Below are 27656 nucleotides of genomic sequence, written 5' to 3'. Positions count from 1 at the left end.
TTTTATGTTATGCATTTTTACTTTGCGTATGTTAACCTTTCTTAAAATATAATGAACAAATTTTGACAACAAACGATGGTGAAAAAAAAAGGGTTGTCGCTCAAAAAAAAGTTGCAGTTGAAATAAAAATATAAACACATTTTCAACAATCAATGCTGAAGACAATAAATTTTAGTTGGTATCCGCACACAGTTCTTCACTGCTTTGATGTTTCCCCCTTAAGCTCGTGAAGCAAAGGACCAGCCCCACTGTGGCCCGTCTTTCATCAAGCCCCTGCAGGACATAAAAGCTGAGGAGGGCAACCCGCTCGTCCTGGAGGCCGAACTCGCTGGAAATCCTCTGCCTCACGTCAAGTGGTTCATGGACGACCAACCACTGTCCACTTCATCCACCGTTTGTCCAGCGTTCGATGGGAGAAAAGTGAGTATGGCACGAATAGTTTAACCCGTTGTGCCCCAAATAATAGACTAGCAAGAATATCGCATCAAAAGTGTTTTAAATAACATCATACTAGCAGAATAGAACATTTATTCATTGATGATATTAAAGTCAATAAACTAAACTGGTACTTTAAAATACCGTCGGAGCATAAAGGTTCAATGATAGCAGTTGAAATTAGCAGAATGTGGATGTTAACATTGCATTAAAAAATATTCTTTTATTTATGCGGAAGTATTAAAACAACTGAGAACAGCAGACTGTATGTGAACTTAAATTATGGAAATATTTGCAAAGCTTTTATGCATGCATACATCCTTAATGCATGAATACATCCTTAATGCGTGCATACATCCTTAATGCATGCATGCATCCTTAATGCATGCATGCATCCTTAATGCATGCATACATCCTTAATGCATGCATGCATACATCCTTAATGCATGCATACATATGTATGCCTAGGAAAGTCTATCAAAGCGTTCATTGTACAAATAAAAGAAATTATGATCGAACTTAACTGATTGAGCTAGTTCAACACAAAACCTGCTTTTCAATGCAATCACCTCTTCTTTTTTAATCTTCCTGGCACAAATTATTCTCTATCTTGATTAATAAACGTCAATTGCGCCAATTTACGAACTTTTTGGGAATTCAGTCCATTATTCTCTCACTTTTATTTGCTGCTAAGATAAAAGGGTCGAAGTAATACAAAACCAGCTAAGTGTGATTTAGAAATTTACTTATTGTCTTTAAACTTTCAGCTTGTGACTCATATTTAAATACGTCCCTACTAGAAAATTTAAAAAGAAAATATCCTTTTAATTTACTAGTGTATCATGGAGCAATAAACTTGAACCTTGATTACTTCAGTTCTATTGTTTATACTATTATTTGATGGAAAGAAAACAAACCATAAAGAAAAAAAGAAAGAAAATAGCGCTGTTCTATTGCATCCGTTACTTTTTTGTTTGAATCTTATTATTGTTAAATCTCTGTTTATCTTTTAAAATATTGCTACACTTGTTTCTCGGTGTTTTTATTCAAATTTAATCTGCATCACATCTGAAAAAACGCGGCAAACATCTAAAAATAATTTACCTTTTATTAGAATACTAATAATCTTCTTTTTTCTATTCTTTCCGCCCCCTACTCCCCACGTGCACTTTTAAAATATTTTTTGAGCTTTTTTGTGTGTACTTTTGAGAAAATTCATGTGAATTATACTACAATCCACTAAATAGATCGAATTTTGTGTGACTGTGACCGGCATCATGTTTGATTGAAAATTTGAGGATTTTTATCATTACATTCGTCATATAGAGCAGAGCCACTTCAGCTCTGAATTGAATGCTTCAACTATTGATGGCTTTCTTCTCGTCATTTGAGTAAAAATATTCACAATTTGGGAGATACTTTCACAAGAATGAAAGTAAGAAGGGGCAAGATCATGCTAGAGAATTTATCCCATTCGCAGCATTTTTCGAAGTTGCTGGTTAAGTGTGAAATAGTAAAATAATCGACGCTAACAGGCACAGGGCGACTAAATTAAAATAGAAGCTGTTAATAATCATTTTTCAATCGCTACTTCAAAAATAAATTTACGACAACAAATTGTAAAAAAGAATTAAGGAATTAGTTAAATGTTTTCAACTGAGGTTAAGCTGTAGCTTTTATGAAATATTTACTAATAATAAAGCTTAAAGTCTCTCTGTCTGGATGTCCTTAGGATGTCTGGATCTCTGTGACGCGCATAGCACCTAGACCGCTCGACCGATTTTTATGAAATTTGATACAAAGTTAGTTTGTAGCATAAAGGTGTGCACTTCGAAGCGATTTTTCGGAAATTCGATTTGTTCTTCTTCTATTTCAATTTTAAGAACATTTTCCGGCTCACAATTATCATAAGATGGACGAGTAAATTACGAAATTATCATGACGTGGAATGGGAGAGCGAATGAACATAGCCAATTGGCGAGAAATTCGTCATCCATTATTTGTAAATATACAGGCGAACCGAATGACTTTTTAATTTTCAACTACGGGCAAAGCTGTGCGGGTACCACTAGTAATTTATAAAACTATATTATTTGCATTAAATAACGTAGATCGATCCATCATAGTATAACTCAAATTTTCAATGATGTCCGCATAAGTCTTGTTGCATACTGCTAACTTGGAAAGTTTATTAAAGTTCTGAAAAACGTATGATTTGTCGATGCATAAAATCAAGAATTTTATAAATTTGAAGCTGCGATAAAAGTTTAAGAAACTCGTAAATTGTTCCTATTCCACGTAATGTTGTGTAAGGTAAAGCACCAGTAGGGACCAGTGCTCCTGTAGCGGCCACTTCATGTTTACTTTTGTATTTTGAAGAAAGAAATGAACAATAATGAAGTGATTTTTTTGTTGGTTCTTAATGTAACTAGCGTTTTGAATCAAATCCATTCATCAGTTACTTGAATTTAAAGTAAGTAATGTAAATACTTCGAATGGGAAAATGTAAGTTAGCCCCTACTGAAAATTTCATATTTCGGAGTAGCCACTGCTGGATCAAATTTGAGGTTTGAGAAAAAATTGAACAAATTGAAATTCTGGTATTTTTAGAAATTGGGAATATTTAGAAAGCGTTTGGGCTAGAAAACGTTTATTGAGTTTCAAGGGCAATTATTATTGTAGACCTACAGTTTAATGGGTTACAGTACCTCAAAAATGACCAAACGATCAAAAAAAAAATTTTTTATTGCTTATTTCAAAACTAAAATCTATTCTGAACACAGGGAAAAAGTTTCATTGCTTCAATTCAAATATTTGAAAAGTTATGAATGGTTTTAGGTCATGCTCGCTATGTGTTTGTTCTTATGCAAAAAGAAAACTTTAAATTGATTTTTCTCGATGATCGTTTTTTCGTGTCTTCGTGTCATAAGAATACCTAAGGATTTTTTTCTATTAAAGATACAGCTTTAAAGTAATACTTTTTGCAACTAAGATAATATATTTAACAAAACTGTGCATTGGATAAGTATTTTATAAATTATTCAAATGTTTAGAGCATGTTATACCTTAAAAAAACAAATTAAAAAAAAAAACTATTTTTTTCCGTAATTGATCACAGAAAATTTTCTAGTAAACACAAAAGCAAATGAATGCACAGATTTTTAGAGATGATGATTGTGATCGTTTAGCAAAAAGATTTTTTTATATTAGTTTAAAAACAAAAAAGCCTTAGGGATTTTAAAAAATTGAAATTTTCCTAAATTTTTTGAATTTTTAAAAAAAGTAAGCAATATTTTAACATTTTTTAAAAAAAATTATTAATTACAAAGTAAATAGGCATGTTATGGTTTCAATAAAAAATAAAATTTTCTTAAATTAAAAAAAATTGCTTGAAAGGTACTGTGACCCCTTAAAAATTTACTTCACTGTGGCGACTATTAGTGCGTTTTAAACCTTGAAGTGGCCACTACTGAAGACGTCGTGGTCACTACTGGTGTTTTACCCTCCTTTTTCATTGCAAACTATATTTGATTTCCCTGACTCGTTGCAGGCGACTCTGAGCATAGCCAGCTGCCACCCGAGTCGCCACGCCGGGGTCTACGAATGCCGAGCCTCGAACGTCGTCGGTGACGTCTGCTCACGAGCACTTGTCTCCATCGTGGGGAAAGAGGCGCCACGATTCGTGGAGAAGTTGTCCGACATGCAGGTAAAGTGGCTCCACAGGTGCTGTGTTTTAGAACTAGTTTTGGGAAGGGATGGAACTTATTTTTCAATTTATTGCAATTAAGATAAGTGCTCTGACTAATCTTAATTGCGATTAGTGATTGCAATACCGGTTACCGAATACCGGTATTTTGTGCAATTTCGTAATACTGGTATTTGCTGAGGTGAAATACCAGTATCCTCTGAGGTAAAATACCGGTATTTTTGGTATTAGCTGAAAATAATAAATAGTTTCTATTAAAGAATTTTCAATTTATCTTATGAAACATCTACTTGTATTTCAAATGTACATTTCTTTTTCCGGGATACAGAACCAAAGTCAATCTATTGAAATGAAAATTTGGCTCCAAAAGCCTGAACTAATAAAATATCATCAAACTAAAAAGGGCAGAAAAGTTAGCAAAACGATATTGTCGATGACGGTGAGATGAATAGCAATGTCGTGCGCTTTTTTGCACCATGCTTTCATTTTCTCCATTTCCCTGATCACCCACTTTCTCTTTTGTGAAAGTGAATTTCGACTGTAATTTTGAATGCATTTGTCCTACGAACAATTTATTCCAACCATTAGTTGCAATAATACTTTATGATTTATTTTTTAATTATTTGCTTCAACTGTATTAAATTTTAACACAATTTTTTCTTGTTAGCACAAGAAATGGCAATTTGAAGTCACCAGTATTGGTTTGTTGTCCTATCTCGCTATTTGGCTTTCTACTTGGCAAGATAATGTTTAAAAATTATATAGTGCCTTGAAAATTTTGCATAGAAGTAAAGCATAATCAATTGAAATATATTTTCAGATATTTATATGATTATAATTGTAAAGAATTTTGAAAAGAAAGCGAAAATGAATAAGACATACTAACAAGATCAAATTTGGTCAAGTTTATCGGAAATTTCAAACTAAAGGTGTAATAAAAAGCAAACACAAATCCCTCCTGCTCAAGAGAAAATTATGTTAATATTTAAAAGGAATCGTCTCTCGGAATGAAATTTCAACTAGCTATATATTTTTTTTAAAATAATAAAAATGCAAACAATAGAAAAGAAACACATCTACAAAGGGATTTATCCCAAAATAACACGCAAGGAACCAAATTATTCATGAAGGACTTCTAGACAACTAGAGGAGGTGTATCGTGCATTGTTAACAGTACCACCAACCTGCGTGAATTCAGAAAGAGCATTTTCAACTGAGAAAAGTTGAGCACTACAATGAGTTCCAGGCTTAGAGACAATTCAATAGATGCATTATGTGTTTCATTATTATTAATTTTTTATTATGACATTTGTTCCTTCATTTTATATTAATTCACAATGCGTTTTCATAAATTATTTAGTTTTTGTACAGAAATATGAAATGTGGCAACGAAACAATCTATTTTCAAGCATTTTTTGAGAAATTTCAAATACCGCTATTCCGGTATCACGTTTTAAAAATACCGAATAACGGTATTCAATATTTGATCCGGTATTGCAATCCCTAACTGCAATAGATCGTAATAGATATTTTGATGTTCGACAATCGTAATCATTTTATGTAATTGTAGTTATAAATGTTTTATCCTTTTTAAATGTTGTTAGTGACGTGCTTTTCAGTCATAATTGAAGCAGTGAAAAGCAAAGGAGTGTAAGTGGACTTTTTAAAGTTTTGAGTAAAACGCGAGCAAAGTTCAAACCCCCAATAGGGGTTCATTGAAAAGCTTTTCTAAATAATACTGTATAGCATGCCCTCTATCAAAACCGGAAAGTGTTTGAGCCGCTCGAGTAAAGAAACGACAGCAGAAATTCGCTGGTCTTTGTTCCTCTCGGTCAGCAAATGAAGCGCCCATGTATCAACTTCATAATTGAAGCAGTAAAAGCAAAGGAGAACCGGAAAGTGTTTGAGCCGCTCGAGTAAAGAAACGACAGCAGAAATTCACTGGTCTTTGTTCCTCTCTGTCAGCAAATGAAGCGCCCATGTATCAACTTCATAATTGAAGCAGTAAAAAGCAAAGGAGAACCGGAAAGTGTTTGAGCCGCTCGAGTAAAGAAACGACAGCAGAAATTCGCTGGTCTTTGTTCCTCTCGGTCAGCAAATGAAGCGCCCATGTATCAACTTCATAATTGAAGCAGTAAAAAGCAAAGGAGAACCGGAAAGTGTTTGAGCCGCTCGAGTAAAGAAACGACAGTATAAATTCGCTGGTCTTTGTTCCTCTCGGTCAGCAAATGAAGCGCCCATGTATCAACTTCATAATTGAAGCAGTAAAAAGCAAAGCAGAACCGGAAAGTGTTTGAGCCGCTCGAGTAAAGAAACGACAGCAGAAATTCGCTGGTCTTTGTTCCTCTCGGTCAGCAAATGAAGCGCTCATGTATCAACTTCATAATTGAAGCAGTAAAAAGCAAAGGAGAACCGGAAAGTGTTTGAGCCGCTCGAGTAAAGAAACGACAGCAGAAATTCGCTGGTCTTTGTTCCTCTCGGTCAGCAAATGAAGCGCCCATGTATCAACTTCATAATTGAAGCAGTAAAAAGCAAAGGAGAACCGGAAAGTGTTTGAGCCGCTCGAGTAAAGAAAAGACAGCAGAAATTCGCTGGTCTTTGTTCCTCTCGGTCAGCAAATGAAGCGCCCATGTATCAACTTCATAACTGAAGCAGTAAAAAGCAAAGAAGAACCGGAAAGTGTTTGAGCCACTCGAGTAAAGAAACGACAGCAGAAATTCACTGGTCTTTGTTCCTCTCGGTCAGCAAATGAAGCGCCCATGTATCAACTTCATAATTGAAGCAGTAAAAAGCAAAGGAGAACCGGAAAGTGTTTGAGCCGCTCGAGTAAAGAAACGACAGTATAAATTCGCTGGTCTTTGTTCCTCTCGGTCAGCAAATGAAGCGCCCATGTATCAACTTCATAATTGAAGCAGTAAAAAGCAAAGCAGAACCGGAAAGTGTTTGAGCCGCTCGAGTAAAGAAACGACAGCAGAAATTCGCTGGTCTTTGTTCCTCTCGGTCAGCAAATGAAGCGCTCATGTATCAACTTCATAATTGAAGCAGTAAAAAGCAAAGGAGAACCGGAAAGTGTTTGAGCCGCTCGAGTAAAGAAACGAAAGCAGAAATTCGCTGGTCTTTGTTCCTTTCGGTCAGCAAATGAAGCGCCCATGTATCAACTTCATAATTGAAGCAGTAAAAAGCAAAGGAGAACCAGAAAGTGTTTGAGCCGCTCGAGTAAAGAAACGACAGCAGAAATTCGCTGGTCTTTGTTCCTCTCTGTCAGCAAATGAAGCGCCCATGTATCAACTTCATAATTGAAGCAGTAAAAAGCAAAGGAGAACCGGAAAGTGTTTGAGCCGCTCGAGTAAAGAAAAGACAGCAGAAATTCGCTGGTCTTTGTTCCTCTCTGTCAGCAAATGAAGCGCCCATGTATCATCTTCATAATTGAAGCAGTAAAAAGCAAAGGAGAACCGGAAAGTGTTTGAGCCGCTCGAGTAAAGAAAAGACAGCAGAAATTCGCTGGTCTTTGTTCCTCTCGGTCAGCAAATGAAGCGCCCATGTATCAACTTCATAACTGAAGCAGTAAAAAGCAAAGAAGAACCGGAAAGTGTTTGAGCCACTCGAGTAAAGAAACGACAGCAGAAATTCACTGGTCTTTGTTCCTCTCGGTCAGTAAATGAAGCGCCCATGTATCAACTTCATAATTGAAGCAGTAAAAAGCAAAGGAGAACCGGAAAGTGTTTGAGCCGCTCGAGTAAAGAAAAGACAGCAGAAATTCGCTGGTCTTTGTTCCTCTCGGTCAGCAAATGAAGCGCCCATGTATCAACTTCATAACTGAAGCAGTAAAAAGCAAAGAAGAACCGGAAAGTGTTTGAGCCACTCGAGTAAAGAAACGACAGCAGAAATTCACTGGTCTTTGTTCCTCTCGGTCAGCAAATGAAGCCCCCATGTATCAACTTCATAATTGAAGCAGTAAAAAGCAAAGGAGAACCGGAAAGTGTTTGAGCCGCTCGAGTAAAGAAACGACAGTATAAATTCGCTGGTCTTTGTTCCTCTCGGTCAGCAAATGAAGCGCCCATGTATCAACTTCATAATTGAAGCAGTAAAAAGCAAAGCAGAACCGGAAAGTGTTTGAGCCGCTCGAGTAAAGAAACGACAGCAGAAATTCGCTGGTCTTTGTTCCTCTCGGTCAGCAAATGAAGCGCTCATGTATCAACTTCATAATTGAAGCAGTAAAAAGCAAAGGAGAACCGGAAAGTGTTTGAGCCGCTCGAGTAAAGAAACGAAAGCAGAAATTCGCTGGTCTTTGTTCCTTTCGGTCAGCAAATGAAGCGCCCATGTATCAACTTCATAATTGAAGCAGTAAAAACAAAGGAGAACCAGAAAGTGTTTAAGCCGCTCGAGTAAAGAAACGACAGCAGAAATTCGCTGGTCTTTGTTCCTCTCTGTCAGCAAATGAAGCGCCCATGTATCAACTTCATAATTGAAGCAGTAAAAAGCAAAGGAGAACCGGAAAGTGTTTGAGCCGCTCGAGTAAAGAAAAGACAGCAGAAATTCGCTGGTCTTTGTTCCTCTCGGTCAGCAAATGAAGCGCCCATGTATCAACTTCATAATTGAAGCAGTAAAAAGCAAAGGAGAACCGGAAAGTGTTTGAGCCGCTCGAGTAAAGAACAGACAGCAGACATTCGCTGGTCTTTGTTCCTCTCGGTCAGCAAATGAAGCGCCCATGTATCAACTTCATAACTGAAGCAGTAAAAAGCAAAGAAGAACCGGAAAGTGTTTGAGCCACTCGAGTAAAGAAACGACAGCAGAAATTCACTGGTCTTTGTTCCTCTCGGTCAGCAAATGAAGCGCCCATGTATCAACTTCATAATTGAAGCAGTAAAAAGCAAAGGAGAACCGGAAAGTGTTTGAGCCGCTCGAGTAAAGAAAAGACAGCAGAAATTCGCTGGTCTTTGTTCCTCTCGGTCAGCAAATGAAGCGCCCATGTATCAACTTCATAACTGAAGCAGTAAAAAGCAAAGAAGAACCGGAAAGTGTTTGAGCCACTCGAGTAAAGAAACGACAGCAGAAATTCACTGGTCTTTGTTCCTCTCGGTCAGCAAATGAAGCGCCCATGTATCAACTTCATAATTGAAGCAGTAAAAAGCAAAGGAGAACCGGAAAGTGTTTGAGCCGCTCGAGTAAAGAAACGACAGTATAAATTCGCTGGTCTTTGTTCCTCTCGGTCAGCAAATGAAGCGCCCATGTATCAACTTCATAATTGAAGCAGTAAAAAGCAAAGCAGAACCGGAAAGTGTTTGAGCCGCTCGAGTAAAGAAACGACAGCAGAAATTCGCTGGTCTTTGTTCCTCTCGGTCAGCAAATGAAGCGCTCATGTATCAACTTCATAATTGAAGCAGTAAAAAGCAAAGGAGAACCGGAAAGTGTTTGAGCCGCTCGAGTAAAGAAACGACAGCAGAAATTCACTGGTCTTTGTTCCTCTCGGTCAGCAAATGAAGCGCCCATGTATCAACTTCATAATTGAAGCAGTAAAAAGCAAAGGAGAACCAGAAAGTGTTTGAGCCACTCGAGTAAAGAAACGACAGCAGAAATTCGCTGGTCTTTGTTCCTCTCTGTCAGCAAATGAAGCGCCCATGTATCAACTTCATAATTGAAGCAGTAAAAAGCAAAGCAGAACCGGAAAGTGTTTGAGCCGCTCGAGTAAAGAAACGACAGCAGAAATTCGCTGGTCTTTGTTCCTCTCGGTCGACAAATGAAGCGCTCATGTATCAACTTCATAATTGAAGCAGTAAAAAGCAAAGCAGAACCGGAAAGTGTTTGAGCCGCTCGAGTAAAGAAACGACAGCAGAAATTCGCTGGTCTTTGTTCCTCTCGGTCAGCAAATGAAGCGCTCATGTATCAACTTCATAATTGAAGCAGTAAAAAGCAAAGGAGAACCAGAAAGTGTTTGAGCCGCTCGAGTAAAGAAACGACAGCAGAAATTCGCTGGTCTTTGTTCCTCTCTGTCAGCAAATGAAGCGCCCATGTATCAACTTCATAATTGAAGCAGTAAAAAGCAAAGGAGAACCGGAAAGTGTTTGAGCCGCTCGAGTAAAGAAAAGACAGCAGAAATTCGCTGGTCTTTGTTCCTCTCGGTCAGCAAATGAAGCGCCCATGTATCAGCTTCATAATTGAAGCAGTAAAAAGCAAAGGAGAACCGGAAAGTGTTTGAGCCGCTCGAGTAAAGAAAAGACAGCAGAAATTCGCTGGTCTTTGTTCCTCTCGGTCAGCAAATGAAGCGCCCATGTATCAACTTCATAACTGAAGCAGTAAAAAGCAAAGAAGAACCGGAAAGTGTTTGAGCCACTCGAGTAAAGAAACGACAGCAGAAATTCACTGGTCTTTGTTCCTCTCGGTCAGCAAATGAAGCGCCCATGTATCAACTTCATAATTGAAGCAGTAAAAAGCAAAGGAGAACCGGAAAGTGTTTGAGCCGCTCGAGTAAAGAAACGACAGTATAAATTCGCTGGTCTTTGTTCCTCTCGGTCAGCAAATGAAGCGCCCATGTATCAACTTCAAATCAAATTCCCATTTTTTTTAAAAGGCCAAAAAGCGGTTGATCGATCAACGTTAAGTGCTGTAGCAACTTCTTCTGTTGAAATTCGTGGATAATTCTGAACTGAAATACGCAGGACATCGTCATCAATGTCTGAAGCTCTACCTGAGCGCGGCTCGTCTTCTGGGTTAAACTTTTCATAGCGAAATTTCGCTAGCAATTTTTCCACAGTTCATTTAGCTTGTGCCATGGACTAATAATAAGAATAGACCGAGCTATGGCAACCCTTTTGCTGCTCATAAACCAAACCATGTGAAGGGTGGATATCCTAGCAACGGCCGTTGATCGTAGCAGACGATCAACGCCCGCGAGGAATAAAATAAATAGAATTGATAGACACGGGAGAATGATCTTTTATGGAGTCCGATTTGTAAATTTGTTATTCTAAGTTGTAAATATTTTGTTAATATACTGAGTTTTTCGTTTAGATAGTATTGTGCATTTTCTTTATTCAATTTCAATAACTCTCTAAGCAATTAAAGATGCAAGCGCCCAAAAAGAATCGGCAAACGGTAAGATTTTTACCTACAATTTCAATTTAAGATACCAATTAGTACATTTTTGCGTTAACGCAAAACGTTTACGCCATTACGTTCACGCCAACGCGGACGTAGCAGTTCCAAATAAAATAAAAGTTACTGAAAATTGTGAATAGAAACTAATTACTAATGTCAAAATAATGCACAACTAAAAGAAAAACAGTTCAATCTCTGCACCTGGAAAACAATTATAATGAAAACACGTTACGTCTTAAAATACATGTCGAGTGCCAAACTATAGATAATGTTGCCATCTAGCAACCATGCTGCCAAAGTTTTCGCCAAGCCTCCCACCAGTCACATGATGTATCCATGAACCAATTTTTTCATCAGCAAGTCTGGGAAAGCTCGGTCTACTCTTATTTTTAGTCTATGGCTTGTGCTTGATCTTCATAATCCACCTGAAAGTTTTTTGGGGCTGAAGCAACGCTTATTCTCTTCCCAAATTCGTAAAGCATAACATGCCTTAAATGCACCTTATCGACACTCATTTTGAAAGTAATCATTTTCGAAGCAGCTTTTATCTACCCAAATTATTTCGTTTGAAATGAAAGCTGCAAACAAACTGTCTTACGTAGGTGCTGGTACTGTCTGACCATCGATTACATGGAAAGGCTAATATCCGGTTTATAAGCGGAAATGGACGTATCTATTAGTATATAGGGATGTTAGTTGGTTTGTTTCATATGTGCACTTTTGCCTCTCTATTATTTAGCCTTAGTTTTGTTAAAATGAAAATTTGCTCACAGCAACATTTTTTAACTTTAAAGTATATTCGATCTATATTCTCACGGCAAAAGTTAATTGATTTATTATTCACAATAAAGTTTTTGAGCTTACCATTTTGCTTTTACGTTCCTGAACGAAATGAAAATATTTTCTTTTATTTTTGTTGTTTCCGTGGTAACTATTTTTGTTTCATTTTATTTTATTTTAGAGAATGCAGTAAATGAATAAGGCAGTAGAGTGACATTATAAAACGCGTGTATCAATATCCCATCGCTATTTTCCCATCTTCCCTGCTAGATTGAATCAGACGAAATCGTCTTTACTCGGCAGACTGCCAAATTACGTACAATCCATGGCCAAACAGTATTATAGACAATACTTTACTCTGCTTCTAACATCTATTGCACCTCCGCACGAACTTTTGCACTCACCCAATAGTAACCATAATCATAATCTAAAAGATCATTCATGCAAGTGCTGTTAACAGATCCGTCCATCTTAGTAACCATTATCATAATCTGATAGAATTTTAATGCAAGTGCATTTAACGTATCTGCCCATTTTAGTGACCAGAATTGTAATCCAAGAGCAGTTTAATGCAAGTTCAGTCAAGATATCCGTCCATTTTAGTGTCCACAGTCGTAATTGGTTTATTTAAACTTTCAGATTATCGCGTAATTTTAAGCTTCTCGTACATTAGTGTGTTTTAAATATGAATATTTCAATGGATACATTGACTCTGATTTCAGTCAAATTTAATAGACTGGATTTATATGTCATCGTTCTTTTAGCCATGGAGTTTCAATCAAAATCGTGGTATCTCTTAAAGTCATGTATAACCAGAATCGCGAGATATGCCATTTTAGTAATCGCATTCATAATCTAAGGGCATATTAATGCAAGTGTACTTAACATGTTTATCCGTTTCGAAAACCATAATCTGAGAGCGCTTAAATAAAGTGCAGTTAACACATCCATCCATTTTAGTAGTCCAAGTCATGATCTAAGAGTCTTTTAATGCAAGTACATTTAACACATCAGTCTGAAATCTATAAAAGAACCTTTTATTTTAAACAACCAGTCAAACGCTCAGCTCTAAGAATTTCAAGAAAGCATTTACAATTCCTGAAATCCTATTTGCAATTTTCAGTTAGTATTACCACATTTTAAATTAAAAAGCACACGCATTTTGATGCATCTCTTTCCGTGAAAAGCGTTGTAATCTTCAATGAACAGTTTAACTTGATAGTACAATGTTTTTCCCGAAATTAAAATACTTGAATAATTTTTGAAATAAAAGAGTCAATTGTATTGAAGATTGGGAGTTTCGTTGGTTTCCCCGCTTTGACGCTGCGCTGGCAGTAGAACGAGTTTTACAGAGATCGCATATTGGACAATTGACATGCAGCAGACTTGGTGGGATAAGTTATCGAGTGAAGCTATACTCGGAAAGACTTCCGTCCAGAAGATCATAGCGTTTGCAGTGTTTAAACAAGGGATTTCTTGAAAATCCTAACATACGTACGTACATGAAATTTTTTATTTCCATTTGTCTGCATAGAATTAAATGTTTTTTATTAGTCAGTGATTGATCCATCAAGGATTTTGAGCGATCAAAGTGCAAAAGCACTTCTGCTAAGCACAAAAGTCGTATCTTTGTAATATAATTTACCCAAATACAATGTTTTACGGTCTTTTGTGAATAAGGAATGATTTTGAGAAAGAATGTTGAAAAATAGCTTCTGAAGCAAGAGTATGAGGATGTGAAACTTCTTTAAAAATAATAAAGCTGAAAGTCTCTCTGTCTGGATGTCCGGAGGATGTCTGGATGTCTGTAGGATGTCTGGATCTCAGTGACGCTCATAGCACCTAGACCGTTCGGCCGATTTTCATGAAATTTGGCACAAAGTTAGTTTGTAGCATGACAGTGTGCACCTCGAAACGATTTTTCGAAAATTCGATTTTGTTCTTTTTCTATTCCAATTTTAAGAACAAAATTATCATAAGAAGGACGAGTAAATTACGAAATTATCATAACGTGAAACCCGTTACATGGGCACAAGCCTTGGCGAGATACGAAATTATCATAACGTGGAACTGTAACATGGGTACAGGCCAATTGGCGAGAAAATTCACCATACGTTATTTGTAAATATACAGGCGAACCAAAAGACCTTTTAATTTTTCTATCACGGGCAAAGCGTGCGGGTACCACTTGTTAATAATAAATGTCTCATTTCGAGCTCAGCTCCAGATCTGACTTTTGTGCTTAGCTTTTTTTGAGCAATCACGATTGCTTATTGTTCTCATTTGACCGTTTTTGGTGTCCGTGCCTTTTTCACCCCTCACCGTCACCTGCAGGAGCGACTCCGTTCACCGGTAACCGCTCCTAGTCGGTGGCGTCCATGTCCTACACACATACACATACGCAGTCACACACATACACACACGCGCCTTTACACACATACACACACGCCAACGTGCATGTACACAGGTCTACACACACACAAAAGCCTACACATACTGAATTGTACACATGTAACCGCCCAAGAAGAGAGGTAGGCTTGGAGGGACAGGAGCCATGTCTAGAAACAAGTGAGAAGGTTAGTAACCAATGAGTAGGGTCCTGTCGCAACTCGTGATTGCGAAAAACATAATTTGAATTCAAAATTTCAGAATTCAAATTAATTTTTCCTTTTTTTCATGATTCAAATCGTGTGTTCTTCTGCTTCTCAGTTCTCGACCAACAAGCCGATGACGCTCTGTTGCCGAGTGACTGGCGTCCCGACCCCCGAAGTGGAGTGGTTCTTCCACCGCAGTCCCGTCTACCCGGGCGTCAAGTACCAAGTGAGCAGGGAGGGCGAGAAGTGTCTCCTCACCCTGCCCCACCCCAGGATCAAGGACACGGGCACCTACGAGTGCAAGGCCAAAAATGTCGCCGGGAAAGCCGAGACCTCGGCCTACGTCACTGTCACGTGAGTTCATATCTTCTTCTCCGCGCATCCATCTCTTTAACCCTTAGTAGCCTGATTTACGAAAGTGATTTATTTTTAATATTACTGTGTTTGCTTGAGGGTCTAGATGAAGGGAAAAATAGCTAAAAAAATCACAATATTTATTTTACAATATTTACCATACACAATATTTTGTATTCAACAAAACTTTTAGTAAAATGTGTTTTTTTGTTCATTTTGCCGCGCGAGTAATTTATCATAGATAAAATAAAACAATAATGACATTTGATTTTTTTTTTATTTCGTTGGAAAGAATATTATACAACAGTAAAATACGTACAGTCAACCTATAAAAAAAAACTAATAGTAATGTGAACATTCGGTTTAAAAGATTGGTATCAAAAAAGATTGTTATCAAAATTGAAACTCTAGGTTATTAAGGGTTATAGTCCGTTGATGGCAAAGAAAATAGAGTAAGAATACAGAGTGGTCCAAAAAAAAGGGAAGCAAATTCAAATGCTTTATACCTTGCACTATACATTGTACTTGAATTCTGTACATTGCATGTGATTACATTACACATACACAACATCTAGACGGTAGCCCAGTTCAAACCCCAACGCAATCTCCTTTGGACTGTGGATGTCTATCAGGTGAATACTGATACCGGTGGACACATGCCATCCAGGGAAAACAATTCCGCCCCATCTTCTAAACATTAAAGAGCTGGACATCCAGGATGTTCTGACGATATATCCAGGGTTATCGCATTTAAATCATCAATAGTCACTCCCCGCAGACAGCATTGAGCCACCGCAAGTGGCAAACACAGGTTGATGAGCGAAACGAGCAGGTGGTTGAGGGACCTACGAATTCAATAACAATTGACACTACAGTGCTGAACTACTCTGAAGCACTCTAGTAGCAGTAATCAAAACTTTAAATTATTCTCTTTAAAACGTATCAGACATAATTCAAGCATACAACGTGCAATGAAGAAAATGAAGTAATGTGAAATTGAGTAAATCTTTTTGACTGCAGGTCTAGAACGCACGTTAGGGTTATTTTTCGACCGTAAGGATAAAAGCGACCGCTACTTCGACCACTACTGCAAGGAGAGCTCAACGGTCAGAAGTGCCTAAACTTATTAAAACGCATACTTTAACGTGATACTATTGAAAAATGCCAATAGTAGAACCTCCCTTTTTATTTGACCATCGCGGTCTCCTCCTGTTAGCTCTCTAGTGACAACTTCAGCAAAACTATTCTTGAACTCAAAATGTCGTGCTTTTAGGCACTTGCTGTATTTTCCGGGACACAGACAAACGAACAAATTTCTTACTTTGTAATAATTTTAGAAGAGTCGATAAAATAAATTTTCTTTTAGCTCAGCGGAGTTGGAGGGTGAAGCACCTATGTTCCTGAAAAAGCTAAAAGACATAAGCATTCCGAATGGCACCACAGCCAAACTGACCGCCTGCATCTGCGGGTCACCGAAGCCAGAAGTCAAATGGTAAGTTCTTCGAAAATATTCTTGGAAATAACACCAGTAAATGTACTCTGTACCGTTCTTAATAATATTCATAATGTTGTAGCATTTCATCTTTTCAAGTTTAAGAACACTATCTTCCTTACCATTGTCTAATTTCAATGTTCAGTGTTTTTCGAATCCAGTTTATATTTTTGCGCTTTATTATGAAGTTAAAAACATTGAGAGATCCAAGTGTCCACGAACGATTTTTGTCCATAAAAATCAGTTTAGGGATAAAAAACGAAATTTCGGATCGACTCCATATTACTTCATGCAGGGTTGTGCAACCTACAGCCCGTGGGCCACGTGCGGCCCTAGAAAATAACTCGTATGATCCGTTGCTTTGTTCATCGTTACAAATCGAAAACCAAGATAGTCGCAATGTCCATTTTTTTAACCAAATGCTCAGAAATTAGTTTTTGAAAAACTGGTGAAAACTTCGTGCTAATAAAATAAGCATCAAGTAGTAACAAAAACATTTTTTTGGTTTGTAATTTTGTTTTCTTTCTCGTGTTTTTCCATATTTTTAAAGAAAATTTTACATCTATTACGGCACAAGAGGATAACTTAATATGAAATGCTCCTCTGTTAAAAGAGAAATAGCGCTCCACTGTCTTAATGTGAAACATTTCTTCTGGCACATTTCATTTAATAAAGTTACTTGGTTCAGAAATCAGTAGCGAGTCCTCAGAGGTTTCCTTACGTGTGATCAAATGAAACGAACAGTTTAATTATATTAAGTAGAAAACTGAAACATTTTTCTCCTGGAAGAGTCACTTTCTTTTAACTGATATAGTACGTTCGTTGTCAAGGAATAGATGTATAAATAATCTGCTCTCATACTATTTATAATTTATGTGCAGCATTTTTGAAAAAAAAAAATTGAAATTTGATCTCTTGAATTCAAATTATGTTTTTCGCAATCACGAGTGTGTGTGTGTGTATGTAGGTGTGTGTGTTTATGTGTGTAGGGGGGTGTAGGGGGTATGTGTAAGTGTGTGTAGGCATGTGTGTTTGTGTCTGTGTGCAGGCATGAGTCTGTGGGTAGTTGTGTGTGTATGTGTGTAGGCGTATGTATGTGTGTGTATGTGTTTGTGTGTGTGTACGTGCGTGTATGTATGCGTGTAAGTGCAGGATATTGACACAACCTGGAGACGGTTTTCGCTATAGGAGCAGCATCGTGAGGAGCCGGTCGACGTTGATGCTGCAGAGGTTGCTGGCGGGAAAATAAAATGATAGCACATCAACACAGTCAAATGAAGGCAATAAGCAATCGTGATTGCTCAAAAAAAAAATTTTGACTTTGATCTTTTCTTTGCTGTTTAGGTTCAAGGATGGCCAACAGCTGAGTGCCAACTCCCGAATAAAAATGGAAGCCGAATCAAACGGGGTGGTACGTCTGTTGGTGGAACAGGCGATGAAGCAAGACGTGGGGACTTACCGGCTGTCCATCGCAAACCAATTCGGAAGTGAAACTTGCACAACGACTTTAAATGTTGAAGGTGTGCAATAAACTTTTTTCTCTCTTGTTTGCATTAAACGTTTTGGGCTTTGATGCTCTAAGCAATATACATGTTTTCTTTCTGAAGAGTTATCCTCTTCAATAACAATAAATAATCTTAAAGAAAGTTAAAGTATTATTTTAAAGAATAATTCAATTGTTATCAGTTGCAGGATAATTTTGAAGGTACAGCTTTCTAGGCTTCAAACAAAACGTTCAGTCTTAGACGAAATATTTTCCGGGCATAAGATCCATCGTCGACAATGGATCTTGCTGCCTAACGGAAAAATTAAGGTTTCGTACTCGAAACATTACTGTGACACATAAAGAGGTTCATTAGGTATAAAATCCCTGCCTTCAACGGGCCGTTGCCATTTAAACTGATTTTTTTTCTTCTCTATACCAGCCAGGCAAGTCTTAGTACTTATTTTATTCATTCACTTTAGATGTCATTGCAATCATTGTTTTCAAGCTGGTTACTGTTTTTTTTTCTTGAAATGAACAGATAGGAATTAATTTAATCTGATAGGAATTAAATTTATAATAATAAGTTACTAATCAAAGCTAATCTTGAGTTCCTGAATTTAGTAGACGCAGGATTTGCAAAAAACTTGCAACAAGGAGAAAATCAGCTGACAGAGGAGGCGAAATGCAAAATTAATCCTTTCATGTTCTAATAATGAATTTCAGTTAATAAGAGTTAAGAGATTACTTTAACTCTGAACATGAGGAAAAACAATTCTCACGAAAAAAAAAAACCGACACTATCAAATGTTTGACATTGATTTCAAGCTATTTCTTTTTATTTAAGTGCACATAATTTTGAATTATCCTTTATCTGTCATAGACTTTTATAAAACTAGTCTAAAATTTCCTTTAGAGTTGAATGCTACTTCATTTACCGAAAATATCCATCAAAACTTTGGAAATGGGCAATACCCACTCAACATGTATAAAGTTTCGATGTATCATTTGCTAGCAGTCAACTTTTGATAACTTGAAGCCTAACTAAAACATTTCTTTCCCTCGAAGTTTTCACTCAGTCCCAAACTCATGAGAAGGTCGTGGGGACTTCTGGCAACTCGAACTACCAATCACTCGAATATTTTAGCTGATCCATCCAGACTTTGAGTAATCGAGAGTGAACTGAATTTCGTTTGAAGAAAAATTTCTTCATCCATGACCCAAAAATTTTATCTTACTGTTATGATGTAAAATCAGCATAAATAACAACGTCTTTCTCCCCTCTTTAGGAGATGACAAGGTAAAGTCAGACGTTCCAAAAAGAGAAATTCCAAAAGCAGCGGTTCATGGTAATTTTAGTTTTTCATCTTCTGCGCATGTTTCATCAATCATTTCGGTAACGAAAGATTCATACATCTGCACTTCGTCTCTTTCAGGTCCTCCAACTCCACTAGCTCATGCCCCGTACATCTTCAAGATGTCTGACGACAGCATTTCCTTGGGATGGGGACCCTCCATTTCTCGGGGTCCACAACCCCCACCCACGTATCGTTTGGAAATGTGTCAAATACCAAATGGACAGTGGACCACCTACAAATCAGGTAGGATGTACTAGCTCTATACGAATGATGCCTACAAGATCATCTAGTGTAAATATTGCAATGAATGCATTCAATGATCGCAGCGAAGGGTTTATTTTTACTCAAAAGCAAACAGAAAGTATCTCATTCTGTGTGTCTATTTTTAAATCTATCAGTATTTCAAGTACGCTCGACTGCTTTTAATGAACTTCATGGGTGAACAGTCTTGATTGTTGCGTGTCTCCTGAAAAAAGTTGCAACCCTCCAAAATCGATTCAGTTGCAGAATCCTCTTGAGGATCATTCTCCTGTGACTTAAGAAGTTTATGTTTAGCATCGAAAACAAAAGTTGATGTTAGCTGAAAGCGAAACCTGCCAAGCATTTCAGTGAGCTGGTTGGTTTTCGTAATACCCCTGGAAAGCTGCGAGAAACAATTTCCAACGGGCATTGAAACAATGAAACTTCTGAAACAGTTCTCATAAAACTTTCTGTTTATTTTTTAAACGGAAACAAATGAAATATTTACAAAATGCTGGATTCGGCTATTCTGAGCTTATTTCCTAACCTTTGTTTTCTCATAGGAATAAAGGACACTTCTTGTGACGTCAGAGATCTCTTGCCAGGTACCGACTACCGCTTCCGGGTCCGCGTGGAAAACCGCTATGGCACCAGTGAACCTTCGCCATACGTCAGTGCGCACAGATCTCGCCTGCTGCACAGACCCGCCACGCCAACAGATCACACACCCAAAGACTATGATTTGGAGCACCTGAAACTGGACAAGTACGGTAAGGACAGATTTGCTTTTGACAATCAACATGACTCTCTGAACTTCTTGAGTGATTCTAGATTCTTCCTCTTAGATCTGGTCTAGTATCGGAAATAAGTGCCACTATTATTTGACCACGGATTGTATGTAATTTGGCAATCTGCCAAGTAAGGACTATTCCATCTGAATGAATCTAGCAGGGGAGAAGGGAAACGAACGATGTGATTTTGATTCACGCGTTTTATAACGTCACTAGTGACTTATTTATTTATTGCATTCTCTAAAATAAAATAAGGGAAAACGAAAATAGTTACCATGAAAACAACAAAAAGAAAAGAAAATGTTTTTCATTTCGTTCAGCAACGAAAAAATGGTAAAAGCAAAATGGTAAGCTCAAAACGTTGTTATGAATAAATAAATCAATTAATTTTTGCCGGGAGAATAGAGATCGAATATACTTTAGATTAAAATAATGTTGCTGAGAGAGCAAATTTTCATTTTTACAAAACTAAGGCTAAACAATAGAAGCAAAAGTGCACATCTGTAACAAACCAACTAACACCCCTATAAACTAATAGATACGTCCATTTCCGCCTATAAACCGGATATTATCCGTTCCATGTAATCGATTGTCAGACAGTATCCCCACTAGAGCTGAGAGGTACTTCATTTATAATTGAAACTTATGTCCCGCTTTGTAAAACTTTGGGTGATAATCATTATGTTGATGGTGACGGTTTATCATTATTATTACCTCATCGTCACATTTATTAATTCTGTTAAGTTGGAGCACTTGAAACTCGACAAATAGGGTAAAGATAGATATGAGAACTTTTCATTTATAAATGAAACTTTCGACGCGTTTCTCTAAGATACCATTAATCATCCCTCGTTGAAAATAACCGTTGATCATTACAATTGTTTCTGGCATCAAGGTCAAACTAACTGATTCTGTATTCAGTAAATTACCGCCAATTAGCCAGGGCTCAAGCAGAAATACATGAAATACACCGCCAGCTCAGTCAATTCGGGCCGAGGACTACAGTTTTGTGCTTATTAGCACTCATCAGCCCGGCATAGGAAAGTGACTGATAAGAACGAAACTGCAGTCCTCAGCTGGAAATGACTGAGCTGGCGGTGTATTTCTGCTTTAGCCCTGGCTAATGGGCACGGTAATTTACTGAATATCCCATGCCTTGCCTTCAATCTTCGAGTTGAACCGAATCATTGCTTCGGCCACTCATCTGGTCTGTGCAAATTCTATATTAGCTACCAGTTTGTTTGGCACTCTTGGCTTCCTTAAGAGGTTTTCCATCTCCAGCTCAGTCACTTTCCTATGCCGGACGAAAGAGTGCTAATAAGCACGAAACTGCAGTCCTCTGCTAGAAATGACTGAGCTGGCGGTGTATTTCTGCTTTAGCCCTGGCTAATGGTTGGTAATTTACTGAACATATAAAAGAATTGTTCTACTAGGAACAAAATGATTTCGACGATTCAGGTGTGTTATTTTTAACGATTCCTGCCCATCAAAGAATGTTTTCAAAACAGTGTTCAAGTGGGTTTTCAGACACTTTGACGCTTGGAGGCTTTAGACTCGGACCTTATGGTTTAGCAGGCGCTGACCATCTTAACCAGTAGAGTGCCCCTAACATAAAGACATAATGTAGCAAGAGTAACGAACATATTAATGAATCAGGAAGTGCAACAGTATTTTATAACATTTTTTTCTCATTTTTATACTGTACTTTTCTCTGATTTTTTTTTCTATACTTTTTTTTTTAATTTTTGTTTCAACTGAATTCACCCGATGCCAATTCTCGCCACAGCTGCTGCCCCCCGCTTCTTGCGCCTGGATGAAGACTCGGCTTACGCCGAACGCGGTCACCCGGCCCGCATCGAATTCTGGGTTTATGGATGCCCGCAGCCTAAGATCACGTGGTTCTTCAACAACGAACAGGTACCTATACTGTGTTCACGAGAAAGATAGATTAGATGTAAATAAACATTTGGTAACGTCAATAGCGTGGAGTGACCAAAAACAGCTTTGAAAATTGATTTTTAAAGATTTTGCTTGAAAATTTAATATATTAGAATTTACTCTACGGAGCTAATTACGAGGATATTTTTAAAAGTATACTTACGTGTATGCGTAATTACGTATTTGTTGCGTATTGGAGTTGTCCTGATCTTGGAACAATAACATATTTTAATCCAAAGTTAATTTGGATTTTCAATGATGGTTCGAATAATCTTTGGTTCCAACAAGAAAAATTGTGAGTCTTGTAATAAACATCAATTTAGTTCCAAAATAACACAAAAATGGGGGGGGGGATCATTATCTCCTGAAATAACTGCCGTGCCAAGAGCAAAAGTCGCATCTGCATCTGAGCTCAAAATGGGAAACTGTAATTTAAAGTTTTATGCAGCCATATATTTGATCCAGAATATACTTATTAAGAATATTTAAAAAAATATTTCTTATTCACAAATGACAATAGTCTGCACCAAAAATGCATCCAATTCAAAAATAGCTATTTCCGAAGTATTTTGCTTAGCTGGACACGAAAATCATCATAAAAAGTTGAGATTAGCTCTAGTTTTCAAGGTACAGGGCGAACTAGGATAATAAATTCTCACTAATGTTCTTTTTTCCTGGCACATAGAAACGCCCCTATAGGACTAACTGTCTTCTAAACTTCAATCCCTGGTTGGGATAGAAAATGTTACCAAAGGGTGCTTTTTTTTAGAGGCATAGAACATTAGATTCAAATAAAACACAGTTAAATGTTATTAATTACCACGAATTTGGTTTCATTCGGAAGATGATTCTTTGCCATTTTTATATAAATATGATATCCGGCTTATGGCCACTTCGGCCAGCTCAAAAAAAGTCCAATCGGGAAGTCCAATTTTCTCACTTTTTTCAGCAATTGGAGGCCGTATGTGAGTGATAACGTAGTGAATGTTTTCTTCCAAGACGTCAATCGTCTGGGGCTTATTGGTGTAGACTAGAGACTTCAGATAGCCCCACAAAAATAGTCCAGCGGTGTTAAATCGCGTGATCTTATAGGACAGTTCGCGGGTCCATTACGCGAAATTATTCGTTCACCGAACGTTTCTTTCAATAAATCAATTGTGACGCGTGCTGTGTGGCATGTTACGCCGTCTTGTTGTCTATTCATGATGAAATGGCAAATCAAACTAAACACAAAACAAGTGACAGCTATCAAAATGACTCTCATATCAAACAGTGTTGGCAAGTTCAAGTTCTATACCTATAATAAAAAAACCTTTACATAAAATCGAAATGGACGTCAAGAAATTTAAATTCTGGGAAGAGAAATACCTAAAATCAGCCTCCAGTTGATCCACCCATTTCTGCTTCCACCCATGCTCATTCTGCTGATTATAGTGAAAAACTTCGTGAAAGCTGCGAACAAAGACGGTTTTTCAATACCTTACTGGGAAATTTCCAAGATATATTGCAGGCTAACTACCAAACGGCACGACCTTGAGGGTCACAGTTTTGGACGAAATTCTGGATTTAGGTCAGTTTGCGCTAGATATGAACCCAGGTAAAGCGGTTTGACTGCATAGGCCCTAATTTGCAGCAATTTGGGTGCAACGGGGATCCAAAGTTATTTGAGTTCAGAAAAGCAATTGTTTTTCCTTTGAAATTAAACCTTTTTTCACCCCATTTCTTGCATTCGCTTTGCAGTATGAACCAATTAAATGCACTCACAACAAAGAATAAATCCCCTCCCCCCTTCGTTGTGCTGACAAGAGACGCAGAATGTCTTGGGAGGGTAAATATTGACCCAAAGTTTCAAATTCCAATGAAAACGCTATTGCAGTTCAAAAGTCCTGCAAAATCAGTGTGGTTCAGACGGCAAAAACTTGAGAGTCACGAATCAAGATGAACTTCTGCATTTAGGTCAATTTTTACTAGATATGAGGCCAGGTAAAATAGTTTGAGTGCATAGCTCTAGTTCGGTACCAAGGAGGATCTAAATTTGCTTGTTTGCCTCCGGAACTGCAAGAGCGTTTTCTTTGGAATTTGAAGTTTTGGCACACTATTTGTTCTATTAACATCTATCGCGTCTCTTGTGAGAACAACATAGGGACAATGACATTTACTTTATAATGTGAATGCATTTAGTTGGGCGATACTGAAATGCAATATCAAGTAAAGAGTAGAAAGGGGTTGATTACAAAGGAAAAACCTTTTTTTCAAGAGCCAAACTAGAAACTTTGGACCTCCATTTCGGCCGAACTAGGGCCTATGCAGTCAAACCGCTTTACCTGGGCTCATATCTAGTTAGAATTTACCTAAACTCAGAATTTTATCCAGATCTGTGACTTTCAAGGTCGTGCCGTTTGGTAGTAAGGTTAAGGAGAGAATATTTAACATTTCTTATTCAAATACGCGCAATCATGAAAATCACTGGTTTTGAAGAAAAATTTACGAGGGAAGAAACAAAAAAGCACCCAGGAAGCCTTTAAAGGATGTATTACAAGTATTTCTAAGCTGCAAAGAGGACGAGTAGTAAAAACCATAGACTAATAATAAGAGTAGACCGAGCTATGGCAACCCTTTTGCTGCTCATAAACCAAACCATGTGACTGGTGGATATCCTAGCAACAGCGAGCGTTGATCGTAGCAGACGATCAACGCCAGCGAGAAATAAAATAAATAGAATTGATGAAACACGGAAAAATAATCTTTTATGGTGTCCGATTTGTAAATTTGTTATTCTAAGTTGTAAATATTTTGTTAATATAGTGAGTTTTTCGTTTAGATAGCATTGTGCATTTTCTTTATTCAATTTCAATAACTCTCTAAGCAATTAAAGATGCAAGCGCCCAAAAAGAATCGGCAAACAGTAAGATTTTTACCTACAATTTCACTTTAAGATACCGATTAGTACATTTTTGCGTTAACGCAAAACGTTTACGCTATTACGTTTACGCCAACGCTGACGTAGCAGTTCCGAATGAAATAAAAGTTACTGAAAACTGTGATCAAAAACTAACTACTAATGTCGAAATAATGAATAACTAAAAGAAAAACAGTTCAATCATCTCTGCACCTGGAAAAAAAATCATAATAAAAACACATTACGTCTTAGAATACATGTCGAGTGCCAAACTATAGATAATCCTGCCATCTAGCAACCATGCTGCCAAAGTTTTCGCCAAGCCTTCCACCAGTCACATGATATATCCATGAACCAATTTTTTCATCAGCAAGTCCGGGAAAGCTCTGTCTACTCTTATTATTAGTCTATAATAAAAACAATTCATCAAACAATCCCTACGGAAGTTCTGTGACCATTGATGACTGATGTGTCTCTGAAACTCTTTTTTTCACTTCATTTTGCAAGCATTCAGCTTAAAAACTAAAGCTATGAACAGTGAGCATGAGGAGAAGTTTCATCAAGATACTTTACAATGGAACGCAGATATTAGTGTCATTGGGCTGAGATTAATGCTCGCCAAATGCTGCTGAGCTATTACAAGATATGGTCCTTATTTGATGCACAAAAAGCAATCGAAAATGAAGCGTTTACAGCCATAGGCCAAAAGCAACCACAGATTCCCGAAAAATGAGCATTGTTTAATAAAACAGGACCTATTTAATAATATTTATCGCACTAGATTTTTTTTCCACTTTTTAACATTACCTTTAAATCAATGTGTGGTTGCTGTGCATCTTTCTCCAGGGGACTTTTATGTATGTTGAAAACAAGAGTTAAGGGGAGTCAGTACCCTGTATACCGTCAATGTTAATTTGCGCAGGTTCATGTACCTTTTCCTGAAAATCTGTTTAAGATACATTTATGAAATTTTTTCTGTACCTCAAGTAGACTGTTTTCTCTATACTGAAGTGACATTTTACAGAAAGGAAGCTTCGTTTTTTTTTTTTTTTTTTTTTTTTTTAATTCTAATGCGTAAGTCACTGTATTTTTTTCAAAAAATGCCATTTTGTAACACGAAATCAGCTCTATAAAAAAATATTTTTGGAATATGAGAAAGATTTTACTTCAGTATATGCAATTATATGTATGGAATAGGTGGTAAAAATTTCAAAGCCTAAGACAATTTAGTTTCTGAGAGAAAGGAACATTTAGTTTCAAAAATACCATTTCGAGATATTGCAATTTAAAGGGGAAAATCATACCTTATCAACATGCGTTTAAATTTTTTTAAAGCTTATTTTAACTTACTTCTAATATGAGCACCATCAAGAAATTTGTATCATTAAAAAGGTATTGAAATGGAGTTTCAAAACATCTAAAAATCAAGAAATCAAATTTTTGAAAGTATTTAGGGTACTGACTCCCCTTAATTAAAAAAATCCACCACCATATCCTATTTTTTCTCGTCCCAAAATTAGTAGGAATTGACTATTTAAAACCAGGATGCAGACAAAAAGTTCTTCTTTGTTGACTAATGTGAGAATAAAACATTGCATATAGGTAAAATAAGTTGTAAGAAACCACCTGGTGTTTTGACTAAATTTTGATAAAAACTGCAGATACGACTTTGGTGCTTAGCACGGCAATAGGCTCTTTTTTTTTTTCCCAAATAGTTTATGGTAACGTTGGAGATGTCTCGTTCTTGCGCAGGAAGATAATATTTGTTTTCATGTATTTCATTGTAAAACAAAATCTTTCTGCCCCATCGTGCATCGTTTTCAATGTACAGCATGCTCCCGTTTAACCTGGAAGACCACTTTTTTCGCAACCGTTGGTCCTATAGATGCTTACTTACAACTGAAAAAATATTCAAAATAAGGTGCATTACAGAGTTTTGACAGGGATCCCAAGATTAATAACGGGGATCTCCATAACTGCGTAATGGGGCTTTCCGCGATTGCCTACTGCGCAGATGCATGAGAATGCCTGAGTTTATATGGCTATAGACAGTCATGAAGGCATGACTGGAAGAAACCTCCTGACCGAATAGCGGGATAACTTTATGGCGTATCTTTTGACCTATATGGGAAAAAAGGCAACTTGGCCGCCCATCATGTATATTGTGTCAGTGAGTAGAAAAATAAATTAGTTTGTATGTGTGTTGTGAACATGGTCTCTTCAATTCTCTCCCTCTCCAAAAGTTGATTTATGGAAAATGTGAAAAGGAAGAAGTGGCGAAAATTCCTCTTCAGTTAAGATGTCGAAAGTTTGAAGAGAAAAGAAAAAGTAAAAAAAAAAAACGAAACCTTACTTTAAATACGGACTATAGGTCCTCCATCTTATATTTAGGGAAGGAATCTCCGTTGAAAATAAGTCCAACGCAAAAAATTTGAAACGTTTCCGACCAAACCTGAAGGAGATATTGGAGTTCTAAACTTTGACGCACATC

The 27656-nt window shown here is 37.3% G+C and overlaps 1 protein-coding gene across 1 annotated transcript in view; it reads left to right on the top strand.

Annotated features, from left to right (window-relative positions):
• The window catches only part of LOC129217812 (obscurin-like), a 106567-nt gene that overhangs the window by 2415 nt on the left and 76496 nt on the right, over positions 1-27656 (top strand). The window contains exons 2-10 of the mRNA XM_054852151.1: positions 224-420; positions 3986-4141; positions 14726-14964; positions 16331-16456; positions 17801-17976; positions 19229-19288; positions 19376-19540; positions 20101-20307; positions 22115-22245. Coding sequence (XP_054708126.1) covers positions 224-420; positions 3986-4141; positions 14726-14964; positions 16331-16456; positions 17801-17976; positions 19229-19288; positions 19376-19540; positions 20101-20307; positions 22115-22245 — 1457 coding nt within the window. The remainder of the gene's footprint in view (positions 1-223; positions 421-3985; positions 4142-14725; positions 14965-16330; positions 16457-17800; positions 17977-19228; positions 19289-19375; positions 19541-20100; positions 20308-22114; positions 22246-27656) is intronic.

This window comes from Uloborus diversus, chromosome 2, assembly GCF_026930045.1.
Source record: "Uloborus diversus isolate 005 chromosome 2, Udiv.v.3.1, whole genome shotgun sequence".
NCBI lineage: Eukaryota > Metazoa > Arthropoda > Arachnida > Araneae > Uloboridae > Uloborus > Uloborus diversus.
This window is presented reverse-complemented; position numbering and strand designations above follow the sequence as displayed.